This window comes from Citrus clementina, unplaced genomic scaffold, assembly GCF_000493195.1.
Source record: "Citrus clementina cultivar Clemenules unplaced genomic scaffold, Citrus_clementina_v1.0 scaffold_1, whole genome shotgun sequence".
NCBI classification, from domain to species: domain Eukaryota; kingdom Viridiplantae; phylum Streptophyta; class Magnoliopsida; order Sapindales; family Rutaceae; genus Citrus; species Citrus x clementina.
In genome coordinates this window covers 26,232,890-26,259,644 of record NW_006263303.1, presented here as the reverse complement: position 1 = coordinate 26,259,644, position 26,755 = coordinate 26,232,890, and the positions used below count along the sequence as shown (strand labels likewise).

The following is a 26,755-nucleotide window of genomic DNA, read 5'->3' as shown; positions in this document are numbered from 1 at the left end:
TCTCTCTCTATATATATATATATATATATATATATATTTATATGTATATAACACAGTCCACACAATGCTCTTCTTAAGATGTTAGCCTACAATTTTAAGATTTACGTGATGGGATATTGTCATGTTGACGTCTGTTTCATCAAAGTGGCAACATAATAGCCACACGTAACAAGTAGGAAGTGTTTGGCACGTAAGATAGGATAAGATCGAATAACATAAGTTATGATTGGATAATATGTAAAATTATGTTGTATTTGGAAGGATATGATAAGATTAGATTATATTAGATTTGGTTTTATCTTGTGTTTGATATACTATAGCATTGTACTAAACTAAATTAAAGATAGGATTGGACTAATTTTTGGGACGAAATAAAAATTTAATCTAATCTTGTGCATGTTTGGCTGTTTGAATTAGTTGATTAGTCCAAAATTTAATCCATAATGAGGCTAATAACTTAAGTAGGATAAAATCTTCTTTATCACTCTTTTCAATTTTATTTAAACTAATGTTCATATAAATAAACATAAAAATTTAATTTCGTAATTGATTTAAACTAAAATTTTATATTATATTAATCATCAAATTTAAATTCAATAATTTGTTTACACTAGTATTTAATATAAGATTAAATATCAAAATTATATTCAATAAATTATTTACAAAATATTAAATTTAACAAGTAGTAATATAATTTAAAATAATTATACTATTTAAATAGTTATATAGCTTTATTAAATTAAATTTAGCATACTCATGATATTATAACAAACAAAAGACAATACTATTTATAATTCACTCTATTCAATTCTAATATAGGTCAATCTGATTTTTATAGTTAGTCGAATCAAATCATGCATGTCAAACAAAGCCTAGGATTGCACTAAACTAATTTAGAAGAAAATAAAATATATTAATATTTATTTATTTATTTATAAGAGTAGATTTATGAACGTAAATTTTTAATATGAATATTCAAATTATTAATTGTTACATTATTAAATAAAAAAACTACTGAATATTTTTGTGTGTGTGTCTGTGTGTGTGTGTAATTTAGAAATTCTAACATTTATATTATTAGCTAAGTAAAATAAAAAAAATTAAAGTAAATAAATATTTAAATACTAATATGATAATATAATATAATAATATTTAAAAATCTTTTATAGTGTAGTTATTCTACAATTACTTGTAAACATGAACAGGGGTCACACGGTACTTTATTTTGGGTGATGAAGCCTACTTTTAAAGTGACTCTGATTGTGAAATTCATTCTAAGTGACTTTAATACCCTGGAGATTTAACTCAACTTCCCGTTACAACGAGAAAAGCCGATTCAGTCATAAATGAGAGTCCCTCACAAATACAATTCAAGCCACAGTTTCTATTGCTGTGCCACTTGTTGGCACTTGCGAATCTTTGAATTATCAAAAGAATAGCCGATAACACTTCAACATCTGTTTAGGGATGGCAATGGGGAGGGGAGGAGAGGGGACCAATCTCTCTGTATTCATCTTTGATATTTTGTATATGTCCCTGTCCCCTTCTTGTTCCCGTCAGAATTATTTGAGAGAATTATCATTTCCTCCCCGAATAATAACAGAGGATCCCCGAAGGTCCCTGATTCCCCGAATAATTAATACATTTTTTGTTTTTAATTTTGAGTTAATCATATTAAAATAAAAAATTTAAATAAAAGTAAAGTTTGAAATATATCTTACATTAATATCCATTATAAAAGTCACATACATTAAATTAGTAAGTAACGCAGCATGCAAGAGATACAAACTTCTTTTACAAACTATCATGAACAAATTAATAGTCTAATACAAAATTGTTACAAATAAAATCGAATTTAGATTCAAAATTAACTTTTTCAATGGTGGCGTGGGCACTTTATAAATGTGGAATATTCCCTTTACAACACAATAGTTAAATCAGAACAAATCAAGAGCAAATATTATATTAGATTAGATTAGATATTAAAATTGTGATTCGCTGTGGACAATTATAACATCTAAAAATAAATAAAAAATATATTTAAGTTTAAAATATTTAAAGAATATTAAAATTAAAAAAAATTGGGCTAATAGAATCTACTCGATCTTTTTAATGTCCTAAATAAAAATTTAGGACTTTAATTAGTTAATTAGGCTTAAAAGTTTAATAATATAAATATTTTGATATTTTTTATTTTTACCAATATTTATAATTTTATTATTTATTTACTAGTAATTTTAAAAAATTAAAATAAAATTAAAAATAAAAATGAAAAAATGGGTAGGGGATAGGGATTCTACCTCATCCCCGTCCCCTCCCCGAATAAAAAATTGGGTAAAAAAAATTTTCCGTCCCTTCCCCGAATAAAAAATTGGGTATGAAATTATCCACATATCCTCCCAAATAAAAAAAAATATCTAAAAATATTCGTTCCCGTAGAAATTTTTGCCATCCCCACATACGTTGTCACATGAAGAGAAATCCTTTCTCTGATTGATGTAATGTTCGGATAATGTGCATTGACTTTTCATTAAAACAAGCATTGTCATGTTGTTGAGAGACTATTACGTTAAACTGTTCAATTTAATTTTGACAAGTGAAAGGGAGGGATGGGACCATCCAATTAAATTTAAGTTTCAAGTGGGCATTGCCAGCATTGTAATCATTCTTTCATTTTCATCCTTGTCAACTCTAAATTTGAACATCTCACCGTGTCAGAATGGTTATATCGGAAGGGTCCTCCTAAGTTAGGTTGAAGGTAACTTACGGCTTGGCTGTAAGATTTTGTTTAGCCTCCTATACTCTATGTTATTTATAATTTTTTATGAATATTATAAAATTTTTTGAATTGTAAAATTTTGTGTAACCCCTTACATTCAATTTTATTTTATTGAAACCCTAAAGTACTAATTTGTCCCCCTATAATTTTAAATTTCCAAAATAACCTCCATTTAATTAAAAAATATAATAATAATTAAATGAATTATAATTATTATTTTATGATAATCATAAATATAATTATATTTTTTAAATAGATGATTATATTTTTTTAACAATATAAAGAGAATATTGATGGAGAACTTTAAACAATTTGACGTATTCACATATTTATATGTATATGCGAGTTAAACATTTATTTATTTATTACATTCTTTTTGTGAATTGTAAATCATAAGAAAACGACTTTGAAGGAGCAATTAGAGTCACAAGTCCCTACTATTTCTTTTATGTAATAGAATTTATGAAGCCAATTAACGGTTACAAAAAAAGCCCCATGATGCTAAGAGTTTCAATGGGTGTATTTATAGTAACTCCCCCAATGACTTGCTTTTCAATTGATATGCAACAGTACCAACATTTTTGTGAATGAAGCTCACACCAATTTCCATTGCCACTTTTGGTGTTGTCTAAACATTTTGGCATGGCACCATTAATAGAACATCCAAGCCAAAAAAGTACGAAAAATTTTGTGATCAAGAGAAAATTAATTACAATTAATAATGGAAGTCATTGGAGAAAGTGGTGCACTATTGGAGAACTTTAAACAAATTAATCGCATAATATGAATATGTCAAATCATCAATTTTTAAATAGATGATTATATATTTTTTTAAATATAATCATCTATTTAAAAAAATATAATTATATTTATGATTATAATAAAATAATTATAATTATAATTCATTTAATAATTATTATATTTTTTAATTAAATGGATGTCATTTTGGAAATTTAAAATTATAGGAGACGAATTCATACTTCAAGGTTTCAATAAAATAAAATTGAGTGTAAGGAGTTAAACGTAATTTTATAATTCAAAAAGTTTTTATAATATTTATGAATAAATTATAAATAACATAAAGTGTAGGGGGTTGGAAAAAATTTTAGGGCCAAGCCGTAAGTTACGTTAAACGATAACTTAGGCGGACCCATATGGGAATTGTCTCACTTGAATTTCTATTCTCATGACCTCTTTTAATAAAAAAAAAAAGTCTTTGGTTATTCCTAATCAGTGGCAGAATCAAGATTTTAACTTCGAACGAGCTATAATGATTAAACAATAACACCTTAAGTTGGCTGTGACATAAAGATCGGTGTTACAAAGTGTTTTACAACATGAAAAATGATCATGTTGAAAAAAATAACACGAAAAGTGTTACAAAGTAACGTTTCGCGGTTGAGATTTAATCTGAATGTACTGAAATTGAAAGAAGACGATCGGAAATTCTTAGGGGGAAAAGATGCAAGTTTACGAATTAAAGTAAGGAAATCATTTTTCATCAACCAAGTGCAGGCCATTAACAGAACTAAGTTAAAACAATTCATATAACCCCAATTCCGTCCGTACGTAATTGGTCAACAGTAAAGAATACAAAAATCCAACCATATGAGAACATGCCCCGGAAGTAAGAACTCATCCATAAGTAACCAATATTGTCACGTTTAACCTTTACAAAAACAAACAAATATCTACTTGCACAGTTTGTTCAAAGGTAAATGGCAAATCCTTATTCACTTTCTTTTCTAACAAATTAATTCCTCTCACGCGTTCCTTTAATATAGTGCTTATTGGAATGAAATTAAACGATCACTTCTTCCTACGAATGGACAATTAATTGGATATTACATACTGCATTGATTCAAAGGCCACAACAACATATCAAACGGACACCATATTCACTTTATTTTCACATAACGAGATGTGCCTATTTCGTTTTCTTCCGGCACTAGCCAATATTGTTTTCGGTTATCCTCCTCTTCGCCTTCATGATTGGAATTTCTGTTTGCTTTAATTGAACGTCGTTGCTCACTTAATCTGCACACATCGAAATTGAAATTTCACGATCGCAATTTGTGGGGGATGGACAAGATCTCAATGATCGGAATTTTCTGAGGAGTGAAAAAGTATTTAGATGCCCACAATTTCTACGATGTGGACAAATTTATGATAATGGCCTCCCAAAAAAGAGTCAATAACAATATGTATGCGGACCCTTATTTAATCTATTGTTTTTTACAATTTGTTTTAGCAACCGGCTCCTTCATTTATATATCTACTTTCTAACTCCAACCGTTAGATTTAATCACTTTTAATCTAAAGTATTTTTGAATGAAGACAAATCGTGTTGTACGATGTTGCAATAGTTGCAACGTAAGAGAGTCTTATATATATATATATAGAACATTCTCATTTTAATAAAGTAAGAATACTATCAATATTTAAAAAAAAACACAATCTTTAATATATTAAAATCTATATTTTTTTAATATTTTTATTTTATTAAAATGAGAATACCCACATTAGAGAATTATTATACACACACACATACACACTGCCACCAAACGTGCACTTACGAAATTATGGTTCTGTTCGATATTTTAAAAAAATCAAACCCGATCAATTCAGTATAAAGCTGAACCATAATGAACCCGTGAATTGGTCCAATCCGGTTTAGGTTCAGTTTCAACTTTGAACATAGTTTTTTTTTTTTAAAATCAATTTTTCCGTATTTTTTTTCTATTTTATTTGATATTTTTGTTGCGACAAACTGTCATGGAGTTAAATATTTCAAATTTTGAAAAAGGGAGAAAGTAAATAAATAATTTTTGAACTTGGCATCTGAAAAAGCGAAAAAATGGACAGGCGTATGTCTGACAAATCCACGTGTCACCAATCAAACAGCAACGAGGCTCATAAAACGGAACTAACTGGACCCACGCTCATAGGCTTCCTGAAATTCGAAATACAGAGTAAGCGCGCAAAATTCAAGCCAAAACAGAAAAAACAAAATCTCACGCACTCTCTCTCTTAAGGATTCACAGCGAAGAGAGGTGAGGAGGAGTTCTCGATATCTGCATCAAGTTCTCTGAGATTGTGGCCTTTCAATTATTTTATTATTTTAATTTTGAGTATTTCAATGATTCAATCTCTCTACTATCAATTTAATTTGATTTTTTCAGTTCTCAAGAATTTTTATCCATGGTAATGCTGGTCTCAGTCTTTGTGGTTTAAGCTCGTGCTATCTCTGTAAGTTCGTCGATTCTTTAATTCTTTTGTTAAATTTACATTATGCTCTATTCTCGACAGTGTAGGCTGTAGAGTAAATTTTGAAGAAATTATGAAAATAGAAAATGTTGTCATTTACGGTGTTATTTTATTATTTATTTACTTATTATCATGAAAAATTCTTCATTCATTTGCATTCTTGTAGCACCGATGGTTTCATAAGAGAAAAAAATTACTCATTTTAGGAACGATTTGGTGATTTAGCAAGATGAAGGCAAATTCACAGATGAAAGGAAGGGGAGCTTCTAGGGTTAATGTACAACAAGTCTCATTTGAGCTTAAGCATAAAGTGATTCTTGCACTAAACAAGCTAGCTGATAGAGATACTTATCAAATAGGGGTCGAGGAGCTTGACAAATTGGCTGAATGTTTAACCTCAGAGAAGATTGCTCCATTTGTTTCGTGTATTTTGGACACCGATTCAGAACAGAAGAGTGCAGTTCGAAAGGAATGTGTTAGATTGATGGGTACATTAGCTAAGTTTCATCAAGCTCTTGTTGGGCCGCATGTCAATAAAATGGTTGCTAGCATTGTTAAGCGACTCAAGGACTCGGATTCTGTTGTGAGGGATGCTTGTGTGGAAACAATGGGAGTTTTGGCTTCGAAATTGAGTAATCATGGGGATGAGAGTGATGATGGGGTATTTGTAGCATTAGTGAGGCCAGTGTTTGAAGCTTTAGGTGAACAGAATAAGCAGGTGCAGACTGGTGCAGCTTTGTGCTTGGCAAGGGTAATCGACAATAGCCATGATCCTCCAGTTTCAATTTTGCAGCGAATGTTGACTCGAATCATAAAGTTGCTTAAGAATCCACATTTTATGGCAAAACCAGCAGTTATTGAGTTGAATAGAAGTATTATTCAGGTCAGTTTTTAAACTGAAGGTTGGGTTGCCTTTGATTTTGTGCATTGTCTCTCTATGCTTTTGAATGTCCTGGTGAATCACTTTATGCTTTCAATGCCCTGGGTGAATCATGTATTTCTCCTTTTATCTCTTTTATTTATTTATTTTGAAAGAATGGTTATTTAGTATCAATAACTGAAAATTTGAGGACCAATGTTAACTGCTTAATTTTGCTGGGTGCCTATCATTAGGTTGTACAATAAACAGCTGCAGGGATGGTTGTTGTGAATCTGGTATTATGTAGTCAGAATGATACAACAGTCAAAATTGGGTTTACTTCTCTGTACTTCATATAAAGATAAATACACTCTGCTGCTGTTGTTATAACTTGCCTGAATATCTTTTGACTAACTGAAATTTACTTGGCTCATGGCTCATTCCATGTGGCTTTTCATTTTAAGATAACGTGTGTTTGTGATAAAAACACTATCATCAAGTGTATCCATCGTGCTACATATTTGAATTGAGTTCTCTTTCACTACTGCTTTGGGTAAGTATAATCAACTGAAAAAGTGAGGAAAATGTTTCCTTTCTTTAAATAGTAACAAGCAGTCAATGATTCAGTACTCTGAAACAGAATTGCTTCTATTTTTTTATTTGTACATAAAATTTTTTTAAGATAAGTATTTCTATTTTCAATAGTTATTTTGTTATTTTTTTAGATTGACATGATTCTTCTATAACAATGGCACAAATCTCAACTGCAGGCAGGGGGTGCTGCAACACAAAATGCTCTTTCAGCTGCAATGGTTAGCATCCAAGATGCTCTCAAAAACAGTGATTGGGCAACACGCAAAGCTGCCTCCGTAGCACTAGGGGAAATTGCTTCAAGTGGCGGATCATTCTTGGGAATTTTCAAGGCGTCTTGTATTCATTCCTTAGAGTCATGCCGTTTTGACAAGGTTGGTTTATGTTATATGTCTATATTTGGAAAATTCCTTTATGAATAACTGAACTGGATCCTTTAGAGGCTTTTCTATGTTTGTATAGGTGAAGCCAGTTAGGGAGATGGTCCTGCATGCACTTCAGTACTGGAGAATTATTCCGGGGCTCGATACTCCTGATCCTTCAGAAGCTGGATCATCCGTAAAAGGTTTAGCAGCTGATACCTATTACTCTGATGTTTAAGAGTTGTCTGCTTAAATTGGCTTTACTTTTTGTTAAATATTCATTTACTGTTTGCAGTTATCATTGACAATTTGAATGCATTATTCAACTACTTGCCTTCATTTGTCAGCTTTTTGCAAATAGTCTGACTTCTTATCACTATGTTGTGCATTGTTGAAGGCCTTCTATCTAGAAGGAAATCATGTTTTAGCATAATTTTTGTGTACTTTAAGAAATTCTGGCATGCAATTCTACTGCTTTGCAGACTTCAGGTAATTAAGAATCTATTTGACTAAAATAAACAGAGAAGTTATAGGAAACATGAATTGAACATAGTTGATGGTATTAAAAACTCTTCCACCTTTAGATGCACAAATTATATCCTTGCTATATTCTAGTTTTGGTAAGCATTTGGGTAACTGGAGAGTTATCGTCAAGGTTTAACTGCCTGATTGTTCTTTTGAGTCAAGCATGTACAACCAATTTTCATTGTTTCACTTGATAAATGTAAACCAAAATACACAATTCTATTCTGAGCTGAACTGTTTGATCTATACATAAGTGATGAAGTAAGCCTGACCCTCATATTTTACAATAGGAAGACATCGATTATTGATATTTAAAAAAAAATAGTATATTTCTTCCTTAAATCTATGTTCAGACAGTATTATCAGACTCTTCATGAAAATTGACACACCCAATTTAGCACTCTCTCTTCTTCATCTATATATATATATCTTGTGAACCTATTATGTACCTTTTGACAGAAAATTTCTGTGGAAGCAACTTCAGTGGTGTTACCAGTCCCAATGACCGTGGAAGGAAGGATGCTGCTCTCAAGAAAGTTGTCACAGACTCAGAAAAACAAAGGATTCCTTTTTCTGTTAGAAAAGCATGCCACAATTACATTAATCACTTGCAACATTCAAAACCTGATGATTGGCATATTGAAATTGCTGTTCCAAAAACCCATAAAATTTCTCTAGAAGACGTTCACAATGAGGAATCTGAGGGCAGTTGTGTTACGAAAACCTTAGGGAGGATGAGTGCTGATGTTACCAGTATGCAAGATATTGAAAATGAATATATGACTGTGGATGATAAACAAGAATCCTCTTCTGTGTCAAACCTTGCAACTGACAACTTTGAGACTAAGTTTGTGACAGTTTCTCATGAATGTCTTGAGGAGGTTAATTTGTCAAAGCCTACAGGAAGAAACCAGTGTTTCAGAGCTGGAGGGATTGGTAGTGAGGAACAGCTGTACTCCTCCAAGATGCGTGATCGTAGAAGTCTTGACTCCACTATAACTGAGTCCAGTTCCCAATCTGTACGTGGATGTTGTTCACAGATGGCAAATGAAATGACATGCATCAGGAGACAGCTTTTGGAGATTGAAAACAAACAGTCAAACCTGATGGATCTGCTGCAGGTAACACTTTCAAGCTTTTTCTGTCTCTCAATAGGTTCAGAGCTTTACCATCGCATGAAAGTTCTTGCTAGATATATTACTGAAATGACCTAATGCAAGTCTGCTTAGTTTCTCGTAAACTAGCCGACCTCAGTTTTGCATGCTATCGTTGCCGGACTAGTACAAGCAAATCATTACTTGATATACAAGTTTACATGTTGGTAGGGTGCAAACATCTGATTTCCTGTTACTCAGTTTCCTTCCATATTTATAATACATGATGTTGTTTTTACCTTTAATTTATGAATCTCTTTTTCTTGTATCTGGCCTATTAGCCCATCTGCACTTCTGGATTGATGCCTTGAGCATCCTATAGCTTGTTAACTCGTGCTACTTTTCGTCCTTGAAATTCTAAAATTATTATTTTATCAAGATACACAGCTTAGTGATTTTTTGGTACATCTTATTTAAGTTTTTTTTTCCCAATATTATACATTAATTTACAGGTGTTTTCAACTGGCATAATGGATAGTTTGTCCATGGTACAGTCTAAGGTTTTAGGTTTGGAGCATGTGGTAGATAGAATAAGTCAGGTTCTTGTTCATGGTGGGAGGAATTCAGATTTAACAGTTGCTAAACTTGTCAAGCAAAGCCAAAGTGTTCCATCTCCCAGACTCTCTACTTGCTCTTCCAGGCCATCTGTAGATATTCGTAATAGGCCATCATCGTTTTCAGCAAAGAATTCTGAAATTTGGGAGGAAAAAGCACTGGGTAGGAGCAGATCAGGTAATGCTACCAAAGAAGCTAAAGAGATGTGGACTGATCCTATGGTAAAGAATGGTAGAAACCCAACAGGAAAGGACACCCACAAGCGCTCTGGACTGAGAACACAACCTGTGGGTCCAGTTAGAAAAACAAATTCTGTCTTTGCTTCAGCTGCCAGTGCAAATGCAAGACTAAATTCGGAGAGCAAAAATAATGTGTGGCAGTGTGTGAAAGGATACCTATGTGATGGGGATATTGAATCTGCATATGTGGAAGCTCTCTGTGCTGGTGATGAACTTGTTTTAATTGAGCTTGTTGATAGAACTGGTCCTGTTCTTGAATGTTTATCTCACAAGACCATTAGTGATCTTCTTAGTACCTTGGCATCCTACTTCCTAGAACAACGGTTCATGAACTCTATAATCCCATGGTTGCAACAGGCAAGTCATTTACCATTTTGTTATACTTCAGTCTCTCCAAATTGCATATATCTCTTCTGTTGTGTATAGTTTTTGTGTGTTTCTTAAAATTTGTTGTAGATTGACCCATTTAACAATTTGAAATTATTGATACAGATTAAATCTCTTTAAGTTAGCTAGCGAGAGCCACTAACTTCTCTCTCTTTAGGTTGTGGATTTAAGTGCAACCCATGGACCAGATTACCTTGTTCTCTCGGCAAGGACAAGGCGAGAATTCTTGTCTGCAATTCAGGAGACTTTGAAATTGGATTTTTCTAATCCAGCAGAGAGAAGATCTATCACTCAATTGGCAATGAAATTGTCCCAAGTGTGGGGTAAGGCAACTTCTTTTTGCATGAATTTTCTACACGAGCAGAAATTAGATGAAATATTGATAACCATTTTGGTGTTCTATTGCTTTTTTAATTTTCAGTTGAAACTAAAATAAATTACAAGGTAAAAGGCTGGTAATTCCAGTTATGCATTTGCAATGACAGGAAAAGCCCTAATTTGCTTCCGCATTCATTTTTCTCGTATCAAGATGACAAATGGGTGGTGTTGATCGGTCCCTTTTGCAGCCTCTAATTTATTAAGTTGCTCCTGATTGCCAGATTGAGTTATTTCAACCAATTTGGATTAGTGCATTCTTTGTGTACTAATCCTTTGGGTTTATGTATAAGTTTTAACCATAATTAATCTGCAAAGTCAAAGTCGTTCCTCTGAAATGACAAATGTGACTAAAGCAAGCATTTATTTTGTAGGTAACTGCAGCTGATTCTTAAACTGAAAAACATGGCTGATTCTAAAACTGAAAGACATGGCTTCTACTAAGTGAACTTGAATGCTTTGCTGCTGGGTACTTCACCTTCAGTTTCTGTTTTATAGCTATGATCTATTATCAAGGAAAATGTTTTTCTTAAGGTATGGTTTTGAAGCAGATTGACGATGTTATTCAAGATTTATTTCCTCGTTTAAACTGATGAGAACCTTTTCTCCATGGTTTTGCTCTCAAATTATGTTATATGTAATGCTGATGAATCCTAATGGAAAACAGTATCAGATTTTTTATCATGCTAGTCAATTTGCCATTGTCAGAAATAAGAAGTATGGAATATAATGTAAATGATAAAGCAAAGTTGTGATAAATGATAGGAAATTAGAGAACTTGGTGATTTTAATATTATATTGCTTACTGATTAAATTCATTATTCATACAAATGTAAACATGCTTTATTGCTGACCGCTCAACACATACGCGTGGGCATATATGTTGTAAATAAAGGTTGGTTTAAACAAACCGATGAAAATATTCAATTGTTTATACAAACAGGTAATAAAGTTGAGTATGCATTTTTTGCCGAAAACTTGTGAAGTACGCACTTCAATCAATAACCATAGCCTTTTATGCTCACCAAACTAAGGATAGCGACACAGGATAATAGTCTTGCTAATTTCAGAATCCAGAATTAGTTAAGAGGATAAAAAATAAAATCACTTAAAAATGCATGTACGTTTACACTCGAGACAATTGTAATGACTACAGGCATTTGGGGTGGCAATAGACTGCATCATTTGTTCCTTCATTATCCAACCCCAGTTTAAGCCTTTCAACCTGAATGTTGCAAAAAGGTAACAGCTACAATAATTTGATGCTTTACTATGCAGTGGAGTACAAATAGGGAGATACTTAAAAACTCTAAATTCATACTTCAGCTGGATGATTGCATTAAACATCTCAAACTTCCATCATAAGTGGAGAAGGGTAGCATTTTCAGAAAGCCTGTTGGCAAATCTTGGAGAGTTTCGACTTTAATAAATACTTGGTATAACTTCATTTTCTGGCCGAAACTGACTTCTCATCATTCTCGAGATTGCTGGAAGAGTTACGAAAGTCACAAGGTTCACGGTCAGCTGGAGGCTCACTCTTGCTCCTTCCATTTCCAGGCTTATTTCTTCTCCGCGACTCCCCTTCTGTACTGCCACTAAATCCACTCTGATTTCTTTTTTTATCCCCAGAATTGTGAGATGAACGTTTTGGAACTTCATACAGGGTTACCACGCCGCCCCCACTTTGAAGCATTTCTTCTTCCGCCCCTTGCGATTGAACTGTCTCAAGTAATGCAACTACGTCACTCATAACAGGCCTCCCTTTTGGGTTCTGACTGAGGCATTGGTATGCTAAACCAGCCACTTTCATTGCAGTTCTAGCTGTGTATTGCCCTTCCAGTCTAGGGTCCAATATCCGCAAAACCTTCTTATTATTGTTCAAAAGCGGGCGAGCCCATTCAACAAGGTTGTGTTCTCGACTAGGTCTACTTTTGTCCACTGCTCTTCTTCCAAGAAGCATCTCAAGCAACACTACACCAAAACCATAAACATCGCTGCGAGCCGTTAAATGTCCTGGTAAGATTAATACACATTTCATTAGCTCATATATACTACAATAACATCTAATAATATAATACACATTTCATTAGCTCATATATACTACAATGACATCTAATAGTGCTCATCGTCTGAACATTTGATCTATAAAGGATGCAATGCTAACATGATGCCAAGCAGGTATTACATTTAAGTATTTAACGTTACCTTCAGACCTATGTCAAGTTGTACCGTCCAGATATATACAAACTACCCGGTGTAGGTAAAAATTCAATATCAAGATATCTCTGCCAATACATCTAATTCTGGGGAATTAAAGAAAAAACCTTAACGAGGTTTCAATTTACGTTATATCAAATGCAAAATATACACATTTGTGCAAGTAACAAAAGCTTCTTTCATACTGTGGGAAGTGAAAGTTTCCTAATTCTATTAGTTGTCTATTTCTGCTTTCTGCTATGGAACACTCATTATTAAAGAACCAAAAAAAAGAACGAAAAGAAGAAGCAGAAGTGTGTATGAGATGGAAATTCAATGCGATTTCATGTTAAATAACTTACCAGTCATCACATATTCAGGAGCAGCATAACCGTATGTGCCCATAACACGTGTTGACACATGAGTCTGATCTCCCATAGGCCCATCCTTTGCTAGCCCAAAGTCAGAAAGCTTTGCGCTAAAATCCTGCAGGTCAATTTTTTTCATTTTCAGCAGAGGACATGACATGGCTTTGTCAATGAGAAAAAGCCACTACATGACAAACTGAGAAGTCAACCACAGTTTTACCAAAGATCCCCTTGGTTTGTAACCAAGAAGAAAATTGAAAAAAAAAGGAAGAAGAAGTTTCTAACAAGTTCAACAAATATAAATCTTTCATGTTCTGCCTTTCGGGGCTGGCTGAGATGACAAAATTCTGACTTAAAAGTTAAAATGTTTACTGCTAAAAAGAAGCCAAGGTAATTTGTGGATTTTTTTTTTAAATACTGTGGTTAATCTTTTATCATGTAAAAGATGCTGCACAATAGAAATATAGTAACTAACCGCATTCAGCAAGATGTTTGATGTCTTAAAATCACGGTAAATGACAGGTCTCTCTGCACCATGAAGAAAAGCAAGACCCTTTGCTGCATCCAAAGCAATCTTCATTCTTCTTGACCATGTCAACATACAACCAACTCCTGCCAACCAATTAAATATAGCATTACTATAGAGCAATAGAATTTATTTCTACACGTGAAATAGCAACATGCATAAAGTTTTTCTTCTATATGAAAGAATATTCCCTAAATGAAACTTAGTTCATTTAAAAGAAACTTAGTAATACTATTTGTTACTTCCATTGTGCTATGGCTTTGGCTTCTATTTCAGACAAACTTTCTCCTTCATTTAAAAGAAACTTAGTTCTACTCGTATCCTGTTAACTAACAAGAAGTCCCATAGAATCAGGACAAAATCGGCCACTTACTACGAAGAAGATGTTTCTCCAGGCTCCCACTCTCCATATATTCATAGACCAATATCCTATGCTCATCCTCACAACAGTACCCAATGAGCTTCACCAGATTGGAATGCCTAAGTTGTCCTAAATAGTTGACTTCTGCCTGCAAAACAAACAATGGTATAGTTTTCTCCTTTTTCTTTTTGAAGGAAAAAAAAAATGGTAAGGTTGAAAAACAGCAATTCAATTCATTTTGAGTGTGAAAATTCCATACATATAAAGAAGTTTGATTTCTGACTACTAGCTAGAGTAATAATACAATGATAACAACAAAGCTAAAAAATTAAAAAGAAAAAAACTAGATAAGAAAAATACCAGCCATTCTCTGTCACCTTGGTACCCACCACGATTAAGCTCTTTAATGGCAACAAATGTGGTCTTGTAACCTGGTCTCACATTCTCATCTATTACTCCTTTATAGACAACTCCAAACCCACCCTCACCGAGGATATAATCTGGCCGGAAAAACTTTGTGGCTAATTTCATTTCATTATATGTAAATATATCAACATTACTATATCCAGGATTTTGACGGAGATCATTAACATTCTTCTTAGGAGGAACTGGTGTAACATTCTTAGGAGTTACTTGAGAACCGCTTGCAGTTTTCATTCCAGGCGAGTCAAGGTTGTCTGATATAACCGGAGCACCATTACCTCCTTCAAGAAGAGAAGAAAAAGAGGTTATCGCAAAGAACTCTCTCTTTCTTATGCAGCCAACCAATTACATCTACTTAGATATGCATTTAACATAACCAAAAACGGCAACAGCTCGTGGGTGCCAACTAGTTTAATTGATAAAACCTCTTGGGTATATACAAGATATCTAGGGTTACCGCAAATACCATGATTCTAGCAAATATCTGCCAAATACCAATTACCGCCGACAATGAGCTCAAACAAATCAATTTTTACCCTACATTTCAAAAAGTTACGATTGCAATAAAAATTCTCAAACGAGCAAAATACATCACAGTTACAATTAGAAACAATGAGAACCAAATATTTCCAATTCAACTTACTGCACGTCAATTCATGACTCCACTGATCAAATTCAACACGCAACAATAAACCCAAAAAAAGAAAAAAAAATTCATTGTAACAATGCGAAGAAAAAGAAAATTAGCAAGATAATGTAAATGACCATAAGAGCAGAATAGTGCCTTGATTCTCCTTACTTGAAGATGGCTGTTGTTGTTGACGTAGCCGTTGTCTTTGTTGTTCTTCAAGACTAAAACAAATCCCCATGAATCTATTCAACAGCTTTGTCTTGCCCATAACCAAATTAATGTCGAAAAATGGATTTCTTAAACCCAGAAAATACTTCAAAATCCATCCCCAAAAACAATGAGAAATTGAAAAACCTTTTCAACAACTGGGTCCGGATCCGACCTGGGTATCCCCCAATGTCAAATGGGTCTCGAGAATTATACAGTATCGGCGCTTTCAAGATCAAAATTCTCACAGTAACCAAAGAAAAGTTTTTATTTTGTATTTTTTTTAAAAAAAGGTGAGAGAGAGAAAGAGCTTTTGATTGATTGGTTTAAATGAACAGCCGCCAAAAACGCCAAGGCAAGTGCCTATTCATGCGATTGCGATATATATTTGTTTTCATGGTGAACGAATGTCGTTGATATTCTGTAAAATTACATTGATGCCCGTAACAAATATCACATTGATGCCTGTCTTCGTAATAACGAATGTGTCCTTATTCTCTTATAAAATTACATTTTTAGGATAGTTTGCACATGTGTCCTTATTCTCTTATAAAATTAGATGTTTAGGATAGTTTGCACATGTTTCATAATGGTCCTGTCATTGTTTTTGAAAAGCTTATTATTTTCTTTCACTATGTAAAACAGTGTTCAAACCAAATCTCTGGTACGTTAAATCTGTGTAGTAACTAATACTCTATAGGAGAATAATTATATCATCTTACGAAACTTACCTCTACATAATAATAATTGTTTATAAATTATAGAAATTTATACTATATTATATTAAAGGTTTAAGGTGGAATCCTAAAAATCCAAAATAGCTTATTTAATTCCCAAAAATTCTACTCAAAATACAACTAACAATACTAACAATTCTTCTCAAAAAAAAAAACAATACTAACAATTAAAAAAAAATTATAAGATTAAATAAGTACTTTTAACTATTAGATTAGTCATACTAAACATTCATTAAGGATTCAAAACGATAATTTTTGTAACTATGCCTTTATTAATTTATAACTCTTTATAGTAATAAAATTAGTTTAATCCCAACATTTTGCCTATAGCAAGATTCTATTGTATCATGTTAAGAAATTTTATCAATTGAATCAACTTGATTCAACCCTATGAACTCATTAAAAATTTATTAATCAAAATTGATGATTCAATTATATTTCTCAAATTATTTATCTTTTTAAGTATTTAATTTTCGTATCGTTGATTTTATAAACAAATTCTCGTCAAAATTTTTATAAAACCTGACCACAGATACTCATACGAAAAAAAGTTTTCTCCTTTTTTTTCTGGAATTATGACTCAAATGTTACTTTTTAGAATTATGACATTACATTTTTATTTTTTGTTTTCTTTTTCAACGTGGCTGGTAGAGGGGAGAAACAATAAAATACAAAAAAAAAATTGACGGAAAATCCAAGACGGTGGCATTTTAGTGAATTAGCAAGTAATAAAGGGCATTTTCTGTTTCTGAGATGTTTACACTCATTTTAAATCCATTTTTCGTTCTTCCCGTGGTACCAATCAGAAATACTATTTTTTAAAATCTGTTTTTGTTTTTACGGATCAAAACTCACAAATATTTTCTCTCACACCGTTTTTTTCACAAATCACAACAGATAAGTTCAAAATACACAACTCCCCCCTCACAACTACAACTAGGAAGGGAATGTCTGGATCCTGTGAGAGATTATGGATTACATTAGGTGATAATACACTCAAATAATATATCCTTATCATGTACGTATTTGTTTTAAAAAATTATTTTATAATCGATGGTTGTATTTAATTAAATTATACATAGTATATATGTATTAATCAAGTGTATGTGCTCTAAAATTTCTCGAATTCTAGACTACTATTTATGATAGTAATTCAGATATGGACATTCATGTTCCAAAGCATTTTGATATCAAATTTTAATCTATTTGAATGTGTTATATTATCTATTAAAATTAAAAGAGTAACCGTAGGCATCCCAATTTTTTTCTATTCCAACTTTCATCTTAAATGACACGTCATTCATTTAAGTGGTTGAAAATCTTTTACGAAATTCAAGCAAATTAATTGTGTTATTTTACCAATCAATTAATACTTTTTATCCCAAATTTCATCATAAATGATATGTAATTTATTAAATAGTTAATAATTCTTTATAATATCTAAGTGAATTAATTGTATTATTTCACCAATCAAATTAATGAATGTCACATCATTTGAGATAATTTTAAGATAAAAAATTTAGAATGTGCAGCACTACTCAAGTTAAAATATTATATTTATATTCACATACAGCCGCAGCTAGCTTTTGAAATTTTTTTTTATAATCCTTGTTTGGTGAAGCCGTATGTAATGTGAAAAAATGCCCATACGGTTTTTTCAAATAAAACTTTGTTGTTCAGTATCTTGTACTGGCCATTCCTTAGAAAGTATGGTTAAAAGATCGTCAATGCCTAATGAAATAGATTATTATCACAAAAAAAAATTATTATTTAAGAAAATACTCTAGTTAAAATATAAAATTATAATAGTGCCTCAATTAACTTTAAAAGATTTCATGTTGCCCTTAGTTTGAATATCTAATTTTAAATAATTTGATTAACTATTAAAATATTATAAAACTTAAATAAAGACAAAAGACAATAAACATTTTTAAAAAAACCAATTAAAAACAAAAGAAATTTACTTTACTTTTTTTTTTTTTAATCTCTTTCCAAAATCAAAAGTACTTCCCTTCAATTATTTAGTTTTTCAATATTGATCCCTAATTTGTAAGTCTAGCTAATTCTATTTTTTATTATTCCCACTTATCTTTTATCTAGTTTGAAAATCTCAATTTTATCGCATATTCATGTTCAATCGTTGTGTTGCATTATATGAATATTTTTGCTATTATTAAAAGATTATAAGAACAAATTAAGTGATAACTTAATTGTGTATATTTAAAAAGACGTTTTTAATTGTATTGATAATAAAAATATTTTACACATGTTTTGACACAATGAAATCCTATCAAAAAATAATTATATTGATAATAAAATTATCTTTCATATTTTTAACACATGAGATCCTATGAAAGAGTGTGTGGTATGTTTATCTAAATTTGTTTAAATTGTATAATATTTTAAATGGGATGTTGATCACGTGCACCTCATGGATCACGATTGCACACATGGTAACCTTCTATTCGGAGGTTGCGGAGTTCACATCCAACATAACCTTCCCAAATGAAAACTTATCCCACTGCAACGTACACCTGTCTGTTCGATTTTAAACCTCACCCATAGAGAGGTTCTAACTATGCTATCGTATCATGTCACAGAAATTTTATCAATCATTGAATCAACTCACTCCTATAAACTTCATTAAAAATTTGTCAATCAAAATTGATGATTCAATTATGTTTCTCAAATCATTTAATTTATTATTTTTTTAAGTATACTTTTTCTGAAATTAAGATCCGAGTATTACTTTTCGGAATTATGACATTTCATTTTTATAATTTATTTTCTTTTTCAGCGTGGCTGGCAGGGGGGGGGAGATAAACCATAAAAAAACCACCAAAAGAAAAAAGAAAATGGAAGCAAAATCCAGGGCGGTGGCATTTTAGTGAATTAGCGAGTAATGAAGGGCATTTTCTGTTTTCGAGTTGTTACACTCATTTTGAATCCATTTTTCTTTCACGCTGTCTGTATGCCAACCAGAAATACTATTTTTTAAAATCTGATTTGCTTTTACAGATCAAAACAGACGACGAGTACGGAGAGTAGTACTCACAAGAATTGCCGACAAATATTTTCTCTCACACGTTTTCTTACAAATCCAAACGGGCAAGTGTGAAATATACACAACCACCCCTCACAAGGAGGAAAAGGAAAATCTGGATGATTAGAGAGATTATAGATTATATTAGTAGTGATAATGCACTAATATCAGTCGCACACCTAATCATGTTTTGATCTTATATGTGCCTCGACTCAATGGAAGTCCTGGATACGTTGTCGTTTTACGTTCGAATAGACGAAATTCGATAATAAAAGGGGATTAGTCATTAGAATGTCCAATCCATAACTATGAAAAGAAGCTAGTCATAATTTTAAAAAATTATAAAATTCTTTTAACACCTCCATCAATGACAAAAATACCCTTAATTAAAACTTATTAGTATAAACCTCATTCTCTAATTTTTGTTTGTTTTTATTATTAAACCTCATTTCAACAATATGATTTCTTCCATTCAAAAGAAAAAAAAAACAATCGATTTTCTTCTCTCCATTACAATCACCAATTGTAAATTCTTCACTAAAAAATTAGAGGAAAAAGTCACTTTTTTAATTTCTATAATGTTAGATTTTTTTAAGAAAAAAATTATTTGAATTTTAAGTAGGATTTTTATTAGAATTAACCTATCATGTAATTTTAATAAAAATTAAAATTATAAAATAATTAAAGAAATTTTAAGAAGCATTTGGAGAGGTGCTAATAGTTCCACCCCTTTTTAATTTGTAAAGCCATTTACGAGGTCCATTAAGGCCCAATTTTAGCGGCCTGGTCCTATCCGGTCCGGCCTAACTCGTTCAAACCGCTAAATAGGGCTCAAAACCGAGAGAAATTTTCAAATTACAGTATCGGTTCTGAAGCAAGCAAGCAAGCATCCTCAACCATGTCTGACGAAGCAAATAGAGCTGTAAGAGCCACTTGTATTCATCCTTATATATTATTTTCCATTAAATTTTGTTTATATTTTTTCTTTTTTAATTTTTTTATTCTTTTGGGCGGGGGAAAAAAAAACAGGCATTTCAAGAGATCAAAGGTCGCATGATTGAGAATACTGGAAAAATGAAACAGGTCAGTATCCTTTTGATTTAACTAGCTTATGCTCCAATTCAGTGCGACCAATTTGTTGTAAAGTTATGATCTTTTTTTTTTTTTTTTTCATTGGGGTTTGTATGCCGTGCAAGTTGGATACTGGATTGCTATCTTGAATTTAAACTTATTAAGTTACAATTAGTTTGTTGATTTAGCAAATGTAATTTTGGGATCTAGTTTCTTTGTGATTTATTTGTTTTATGATGTAAGATTTCTAAGTTGATTATCATTTTGTATGGAATCTTATACATTATGAACTTCATAAATAAGCTGATTTTGGCACTTGAAACTGAAGTGAAATCAATCCAATGGATTTCAGGTCCAGAACCAGATGCGAAACAAGGAAGGGGAAAAGAAGCGTGCGTACTTAACGTTAGAGGAGCTTCGCCAGTTGCCTGACAATACAAATACTTACAAATCTATAGGTATCAATTTACAGCTGTTATCATCTTTTGGTGTAGAATTTGTGAATTACAGTCACAGTTTTGCATGCTATGATGAGATTAGTCTTTTTTGAATCACGCTTATCACTGACAGCTTGTTGTATTCATTCTCTCTGAAGTAATTCGTCTGGTAATGTAATGACCTATCTCCTTATCATTTTGCAGGGAGAACGTGAGTACTGGGTAACTCTAAATGAATGTTGTTTGATCTTTATTATTGAGCCCTTCCGGGAATGTGGATGACATACCAACTAACTTGATTGTCTGTCGCTCTCTTATTCTCACATTTCTTGTTCAGGTTTGTTCTAGAGCCGAAGTCAGTTCTAATGAATGAACAAGAGCAGAGACTCAAGGATAGTGAATCTGCAATTGCCGCATTGCAGGTATGTTAGTTGTCAACTGCTTATCCTTATTCCAAATGCTTACAACAGTTAAGCCTTCACATATCACCAGTCAGAATTACTGACAGTTGGCTAGCTTTTGTGTTCACATTATCAAGGTCATACAGTCTAGCTAATGTACATCCCATTACTTGATTTACATAAGCGTCTTTTTCACTTGAATTTATAGGACAGTTTTAGTAAACAATGTTTTGTTAACATGTAGAAGCAGCCAGCTGTATGTTGGTGTAACGATATAGTACAATGAAAAAGAAGGATAAAATCCGCAATCATAAGTAACAAGAGTTTATTTCTCAATCCAAGAATTCTTAAAACTTTATCCAGTTTGTGGGATTGGAAAGCAATCTGATATTGCTCTCAACTTTTGAATTTAGATTCTAAACAGATTCTTATTTTTGTTTTCCTGTGAGAGAGCTCATTTTTCCATCTTCAAGACAATGAATATGCTCTTAGCTGGGGGTTGATTTTTTACTTCAATTTCTATTAGCTGCAGCAAATTGAGACTATCTTTACTGATCTTAGTTTAGACTCTTCCATGCTTATCCACTGTCATTTTGAATTTTTCCAGCTAATTCCAATCATACATTTATTTTGGGCTTGGAGTTGAGCTACATCCTGAAAATGATAATCCCTCATCATAAATAGACGGTTTGTAAAATTGATTGATGGAAGTGAGGATAAGGGGAGTAAGGGAAGGTAACTCATTTGTGGCCTAAGGTGATCGGATGAAGATGGGAAATGACAAGTTTTACAATTTTTCATTGTTTTGTATTCATTAGGATTTAAGATGTTACCATCATCCTCGGTCATTTCATGAATGGAAGGATTAAATTTTGTTTTTCTTTTTTTGTCAACTCTGCCCTTTTTTTTTTGGTGGTTCTTGCGCCCAGCAATTTAAACAAATTTTAAGTATTGGGAGTAAGCTGATATCTTTGGCTTTCCAACAGGCCTCAAAGGAATACTTGGAGAAGCAGAAAGCTGAGGTGGAGAGCAATTTGGCAGAGCTGCTACAGCAAGACCCAGGTCTTGCACAGCAGATTATGTCCATGAGTGTAATGTAACTTTTTCAATGACAAAAGTTTCCTGAACTGTTGTTGGTCTTTTTTTGGTTTGAATGATAACTGGAATGTGATAATCCTGTGTTTTTGCAATGAGCTTTATTTGGTTCATCATAGTCAATATAATGTTCAAGTCGAAATTTTTTTACTGTTTCGTACATGCGGATGTGGTCTAGAGATTCGTATTCACATATTCACTGGCAGGAAACACAGAATCTAGTTCTCTGAGATTAACATTATTTAATATTTCATCAGTCTGCTTGCATAAGGATCAGTCATTGTTGCCTTCTTATGTTAACATTTTCGAGCCTCTTGCTTTTAGTTTCTGCATGTTTCACACAAATTTAGTTCTTTTGATTGAACCAATTGCTGTATACGGCACAAAATTAGCAAGGCTTTGTATCAACACCTTCGGAAGCTTAACCTCACTCTCTATGCATCATCACTCTTGCTCAACTTGTAGACTCAAAGTTCAATCTTAACAAGAGATTCTCCATTCAACCTTTAGAGAACGATTATTGGACTAAAATTTGCGCCATTACCTCCAGATTCATATAAACCCGTTCTCAAGAAGAAAGCTAAATTCTGAACATAAGTTCCTTTTTATCAAAACATTCATATCGAATCAAATATTTTTACTTATTTTGGTTTGACAAGGTGACTCTCCTGGCAACTCACACCGTGAAGCCGATATGTGTCAAGACAAAACTTAAAATGTTATTATTTAGAGTCATTGCTTTAAGCTTGAGGTTTTAGCTTGAAAGTGGAAACTTAATAAGAACAAGATTGATCTACAAAAATTTTATGCCCGATTCCCACAAGCATAAATTAAAGTTCACAAAAATAAATAAATAAATAAATAAATGTTGTTACGTCAACGTGTGATTTCCCTCCAGCACAATTTCAGTCAATACAAAGGTTTAGAAAGTCAACAGTCAAGGATTGATTATAGGATTTTCTTTTGAGAGCAAAAATGTACCAACCTGTAAAGTAGTGAAATTATAAAATTAAAAAAAAAATCAAAAGAGAATAAATCAAATAAGAAAAAGAACTTTGAATTGTTTTTTTTTTTTTGGGGAACAATTTGACTCTTGATATTCCAGATTTAAACAAATAAACAAAGAGAAAGAAATATTATTCATAAATAATGTGATGGAAATCGTGTTTAAAAAAAAATAAACACCAATTGTCTGACCATTTATGTAATGGAAAATGCTTAAATTGAAAGAGGGATACTAATAACACATTTAAATCAAGCTTTAAGATGGATTAGATACTCAATCCCTAATAAAAATATATCAATTATGAAGATTATACAACGCTAAATCATTTTCAAAATTTGACACGAAATTTGGACGTGAAGTTCAAGTGTGAGGTGTTTTCTTTCCCAAAGGCATTACGTAAATTTGAACAAATTTATTAAATCTCATCTCTCAAATTCGTCTTCGTCTTGATTATCACGTTCTGTTTATTCAATGACTTCTCCTTTTCTGACTTTTGCATTTTTATTTATTTTTAGAATATAGTAAGATTAAATAAATAGAACTGGAACGTTTATATTTTCAATCTAAAAATCCCTGGCTTAGAAAAAATAAAAAATAAAAAATCTGGGGTACGTTTGCGGCACTTAGACCAATGAACCGGACATAATTGGGAATCTGCACGGTTTCATTGATGACGCCAGCTAAACCTATAAACTGGACTCTCCCACATGCTGCACTGACGATGGCCAAATCAATTCTAGCCCAACAAAATCTGCAATTTTTTATTTTAAAACATATGTGTACCAGCTCAACATCTTAAAATTGTTTTTCAGTCATTTTTTAAATTTAATTTTTAAACATCTATTATTATATATCTTTTAATGATAACGTATAGATAAAATTTAATTTTTTTTATTTTTTTATTTATTAATTATCAATTAACAATTAAATTATTTATTCAAGACATCAAGAAAGAATTTGCTCCTTTAAATAAATGAATTTGCTCCTTTAAATAAATGAATCATGATTCCATAGGGCCATTTTAAATTTATAAATGAATCATGATTCCACACGATCAGACAACAAGTGCAATGCAATAGGTAACAACTAACAAGCGAAAGTGAGATATTTCTCACGCCTTCAGTATTGTATTTGAATAATACGGTGATAAGCGGCCGGCCACCACCCCATAGTTATTACGTAAAAAATAAAACTTCACATAATTTTCTCTTCTTTTCTTTACTCTAATAAAAAAAAAAAAGGGGATAGGTAGGATGACTGGTGTATGAGTAATGGCAAACTCTGTGGAAAAGGCCTATAAATAGATGGCCGTGTCGTAGGACGTAAAAACAAGCCGAGCAACAGAACAATACAGAGTTTAATATATATTTTGGTAAGTGTTTTTCCCTTTTGTCAATTAGTAAGTTTCCAATTTCAGGCGAGTGTGGCGATGGAAATTCAGATAAAGGAGTCAACAACTGTAAGGCCTGCAGAGGAAACGCCCAAGCATTGCCTGCGGCTCACTAACTTGGATCTGTTTCTGGGAACAAGTCACGTCCCAACAGTGTACGTGTACCGGCGGCCAAATGACTGCACCAATTTCTTTGACGCTGGTGCACTTAAGGAGGCTTTGAGCCATGTTCTTGTGCCATTCTACCCCGTGGCTGGCAGATTCGGAAAGGATGAAAATGGCAGAATGGAGGTAAAGTGCAATGCTGAGGGAGTTCTGTTCGTGGTGGCCGAAGCAAGTTGTGTTATTGATGATTTGGGTGATTCTTTCACTCCAAGCTTCAAGCTTCAGCAGCTCGTCCCCAGAGTTGACACAAAGGATATCTCTTCTTATCCACTTCTTCTATTGCAGGTACCAAAGACTACACTTCAATTTTCATGAGTTGAGGTTGCCTTCTTGAATGCAGAATATTACAACGTTCTAAATAAAAGTCCTTTTTTATGAATAAAAAGTATTTATAACTTTATAAAAACGAACATTTACACCTAAAAATTTGATGCATGGATCATTGCTAGGTGACTCATTTCAAGTGTGGTGGAGTTACTCTTGGAGTAGGTTTTCATCACAACTTAGCAGATGGAATGTCAGCACTTCATTTTATCAACTCATGGGCTGACGTCACACGTGGTATTCCTATTAAAAATCTACCGTTCATTGATAGAACTGTACTTGGTGCCCGGGTCAAGAAGGGAGATTCCCCTACATTTAATCACATTGAATATGGCCCGCCTCTTTCCTTAAGAAACGATGGAGCACAATTGGCTCACAGACCCAGTAATGGTAGTGCTTCATCTGCTGCTTCTGTTGCTACCCTGAAATTATCGCTTGATCAAATCAATACCCTTAAAGCAAAGGTAAGGAAAGATCAAGATCAAGATGAATGCAAAAGCAATATCAGGTACAGCACCTATGAGATTCTAGCAGCACATGTATGGCGTTGCACCTCCAAGGCACGGGGGTTGAGCGATGGTCAAGAGTGCAAGTTATACATAAATGTAGACGGACGATCTAGATTGAATCCTCCGCTTCCATCTGGGTACTTTGGTAATGTACTCTTTTTCAATACTCCGGTTGCTTTATCAGGTGATATAGTATCCAAACCGTTGATCTTTACCGTAAAGAAAATTCATGAAGCAATAAAGCAGATGGATGACAAGTATTTAAGATCAGCTCTTGCTTATTTGGAACACAATGATCCGACGACTATCAAGCACGGAGCACAAGCGTACGCAAGTCCCGGTTTCAAACTAAACAGCTGGATGCGGCTGCCTATATATGATGCTGATTTTGGGTGGGGACGTCCAATTTCTATGACCCGAACGAAAATAAACTATGAAGGCAAAGCATATTTTGTGCCAAGTCCAACCAATGATGGGAGTGCGTCACTGGTTATAAGCTTAGAGCCCCATCAAATGGAATTCTTTAAAGACTGTTTTTATGATTTCTAGTTGTCCATTTACTCACCAGATGACTCTCTGGGAATGCTAATGGCTCCTCCAGCTATCTGCTTATTATTATTTTCCAGTGACGGTTTATATTTGTTGCTACTTGCCAGTTTTTTGTTTCTTCCTCAGTTAAAGTTTTGTACTCTTCTTCTTGGTGCATTTGTGGTTTTTTTTTTTCTTCTCATAATTACGGCAATAAAAATATTTGCTTCAAATTAAGTTGCTT

The 26,755-nt window shown here is 32.7% G+C and overlaps 4 protein-coding genes across 9 annotated transcripts; 3 read left to right on the top strand and 1 right to left on the bottom strand.

The window, feature by feature from the left end:
* The first annotated feature begins 5,754 nt into the window (after window positions 1–5,754).
* Window positions 5,755–11,774, top strand: LOC18055925 (TORTIFOLIA1-like protein 2). Of its 4 annotated transcripts, none has more exons than XM_006453104.2 (9): window positions 5,755–5,832; window positions 5,962–6,028; window positions 6,253–6,929; window positions 7,676–7,870; window positions 7,959–8,061; window positions 8,843–9,504; window positions 9,990–10,688; window positions 10,876–11,041; window positions 11,468–11,774. In XM_006453104.2, exons 3-9 carry the CDS (start codon window positions 6,276–6,278, stop codon window positions 11,479–11,481), a joined length of 2,493 nt encoding a protein of 830 aa, XP_006453167.1. In that variant the 5' UTR covers window positions 5,755–5,832; window positions 5,962–6,028; window positions 6,253–6,275; the 3' UTR covers window positions 11,482–11,774. The 4 variants fall into 4 exon arrangements, with proteins under 4 accessions (XP_006453167.1, XP_024034465.1, XP_024034462.1 ...); XM_024178697.1 differs by lacking the exon at window positions 11,468–11,774 and adding an exon at window positions 11,204–11,274 and having other exon boundaries at window positions 6,272–6,929; XM_024178694.1 differs by lacking the exon at window positions 11,468–11,774 and adding an exon at window positions 11,204–11,274.
* A 383-nt stretch (window positions 11,775–12,157) lies between these two features.
* LOC18055924 (probable serine/threonine-protein kinase PBL17) lies at window positions 12,158–16,174 on the bottom strand. Of its 3 annotated transcripts, none has more exons than XM_024177558.1 (6): window positions 15,752–16,174; window positions 14,905–15,248; window positions 14,557–14,692; window positions 14,133–14,269; window positions 13,652–13,841; window positions 12,158–13,106 (listed from the first exon to the last, which is right to left on the bottom strand). In XM_024177558.1, exons 1-6 carry the CDS (start codon window positions 15,864–15,866, stop codon window positions 12,538–12,540), a joined length of 1,491 nt encoding a protein of 496 aa, XP_024033326.1. In that variant the 5' UTR covers window positions 15,867–16,174; the 3' UTR covers window positions 12,158–12,537. The 3 variants fall into 3 exon arrangements, with proteins under 3 accessions (XP_024033326.1, XP_006453166.1, XP_024033327.1); XM_006453103.2 differs by having other exon boundaries at window positions 13,652–13,775; XM_024177559.1 differs by having other exon boundaries at window positions 15,767–16,174.
* Window positions 16,175–20,417: 4,243 nt separating this feature from the next.
* Window positions 20,418–22,739, top strand: LOC18055923 (prefoldin subunit 1). The gene is made up of 6 exons (XM_006453101.2): window positions 20,418–20,507; window positions 20,615–20,668; window positions 21,009–21,114; window positions 21,298–21,304; window positions 21,431–21,515; window positions 22,481–22,739. The coding sequence occupies exons 1-6, from the start codon at window positions 20,484–20,486 to the stop codon at window positions 22,592–22,594; spliced, it is 390 nt and encodes a 129-aa protein (XP_006453164.1). The 5' UTR covers window positions 20,418–20,483; the 3' UTR covers window positions 22,595–22,739.
* Window positions 22,740–24,721: 1,982 nt separating this feature from the next.
* Window positions 24,722–26,709, top strand: LOC18055922 (shikimate O-hydroxycinnamoyltransferase). Its single transcript, XM_006453100.2, has 2 exons — window positions 24,722–25,435; window positions 25,600–26,709. The coding sequence occupies exons 1-2, from the start codon at window positions 25,025–25,027 to the stop codon at window positions 26,530–26,532; spliced, it is 1,344 nt and encodes a 447-aa protein (XP_006453163.1). The 5' UTR covers window positions 24,722–25,024; the 3' UTR covers window positions 26,533–26,709.
* The last annotated feature ends 46 nt before the right edge of the window (window positions 26,710–26,755 follow it).

What these genes read in the sequence shown, in the direction of transcription:
- LOC18055923 (XM_006453101.2), top strand. Translation starts at nt 20,484, where the DNA reads ATGTCTGACGAAGCAAATAGAGCT. An exon ending in CTGACGAAGCAAATAGAGCT is followed by an intron (nt 20,508 to 20,614) that starts GTAAGAGCCACT and finishes AAAAAAAAACAG; the next exon opens with GCATTTCAAGAGATCAAAGG. An exon ending in CTGCAATTGCCGCATTGCAG is followed by an intron (nt 21,516 to 22,480) that starts GTATGTTAGTTG and finishes GCTTTCCAACAG; the next exon opens with GCCTCAAAGGAATACTTGGA.
- LOC18055922 (XM_006453100.2), top strand. Translation starts at nt 25,025, where the DNA reads ATGGAAATTCAGATAAAGGAGTCAACAACTGTAAGGCCTGCAGAGGAA. An exon ending in ATCCACTTCTTCTATTGCAG is followed by an intron (nt 25,436 to 25,599) that starts GTACCAAAGACT and finishes GATCATTGCTAG; the next exon opens with GTGACTCATTTCAAGTGTGG.
- LOC18055925 (XM_024178697.1), top strand. Translation starts at nt 6,276, where the DNA reads ATGAAGGCAAATTCACAGATGAAAGGAAGGGGAGCTTCTAGGGTTAAT. An exon ending in TGAATAGAAGTATTATTCAG is followed by an intron (nt 6,930 to 7,675) that starts GTCAGTTTTTAA and finishes TCTCAACTGCAG; the next exon opens with GCAGGGGGTGCTGCAACACA. An exon ending in AGCTGGATCATCCGTAAAAG is followed by an intron (nt 8,062 to 8,842) that starts GTTTAGCAGCTG and finishes ACCTTTTGACAG; the next exon opens with AAAATTTCTGTGGAAGCAAC.
- LOC18055924 (XM_024177558.1), bottom strand. Translation starts at nt 15,866, where the DNA reads ATGGGCAAGACAAAGCTGTTGAATAGATTCATGGGGATTTGTTTTAGT. An exon ending in GGAGAAACATCTTCTTCGTA is followed by an intron (nt 14,270 to 14,556) that starts GTAAGTGGCCGA and finishes ATTGGTTGGCAG; the next exon opens with GAGTTGGTTGTATGTTGACA. An exon ending in CAAACATCTTGCTGAATGCG is followed by an intron (nt 13,842 to 14,132) that starts GTTAGTTACTAT and finishes TTTGTCATGTAG; the next exon opens with TGGCTTTTTCTCATTGACAA.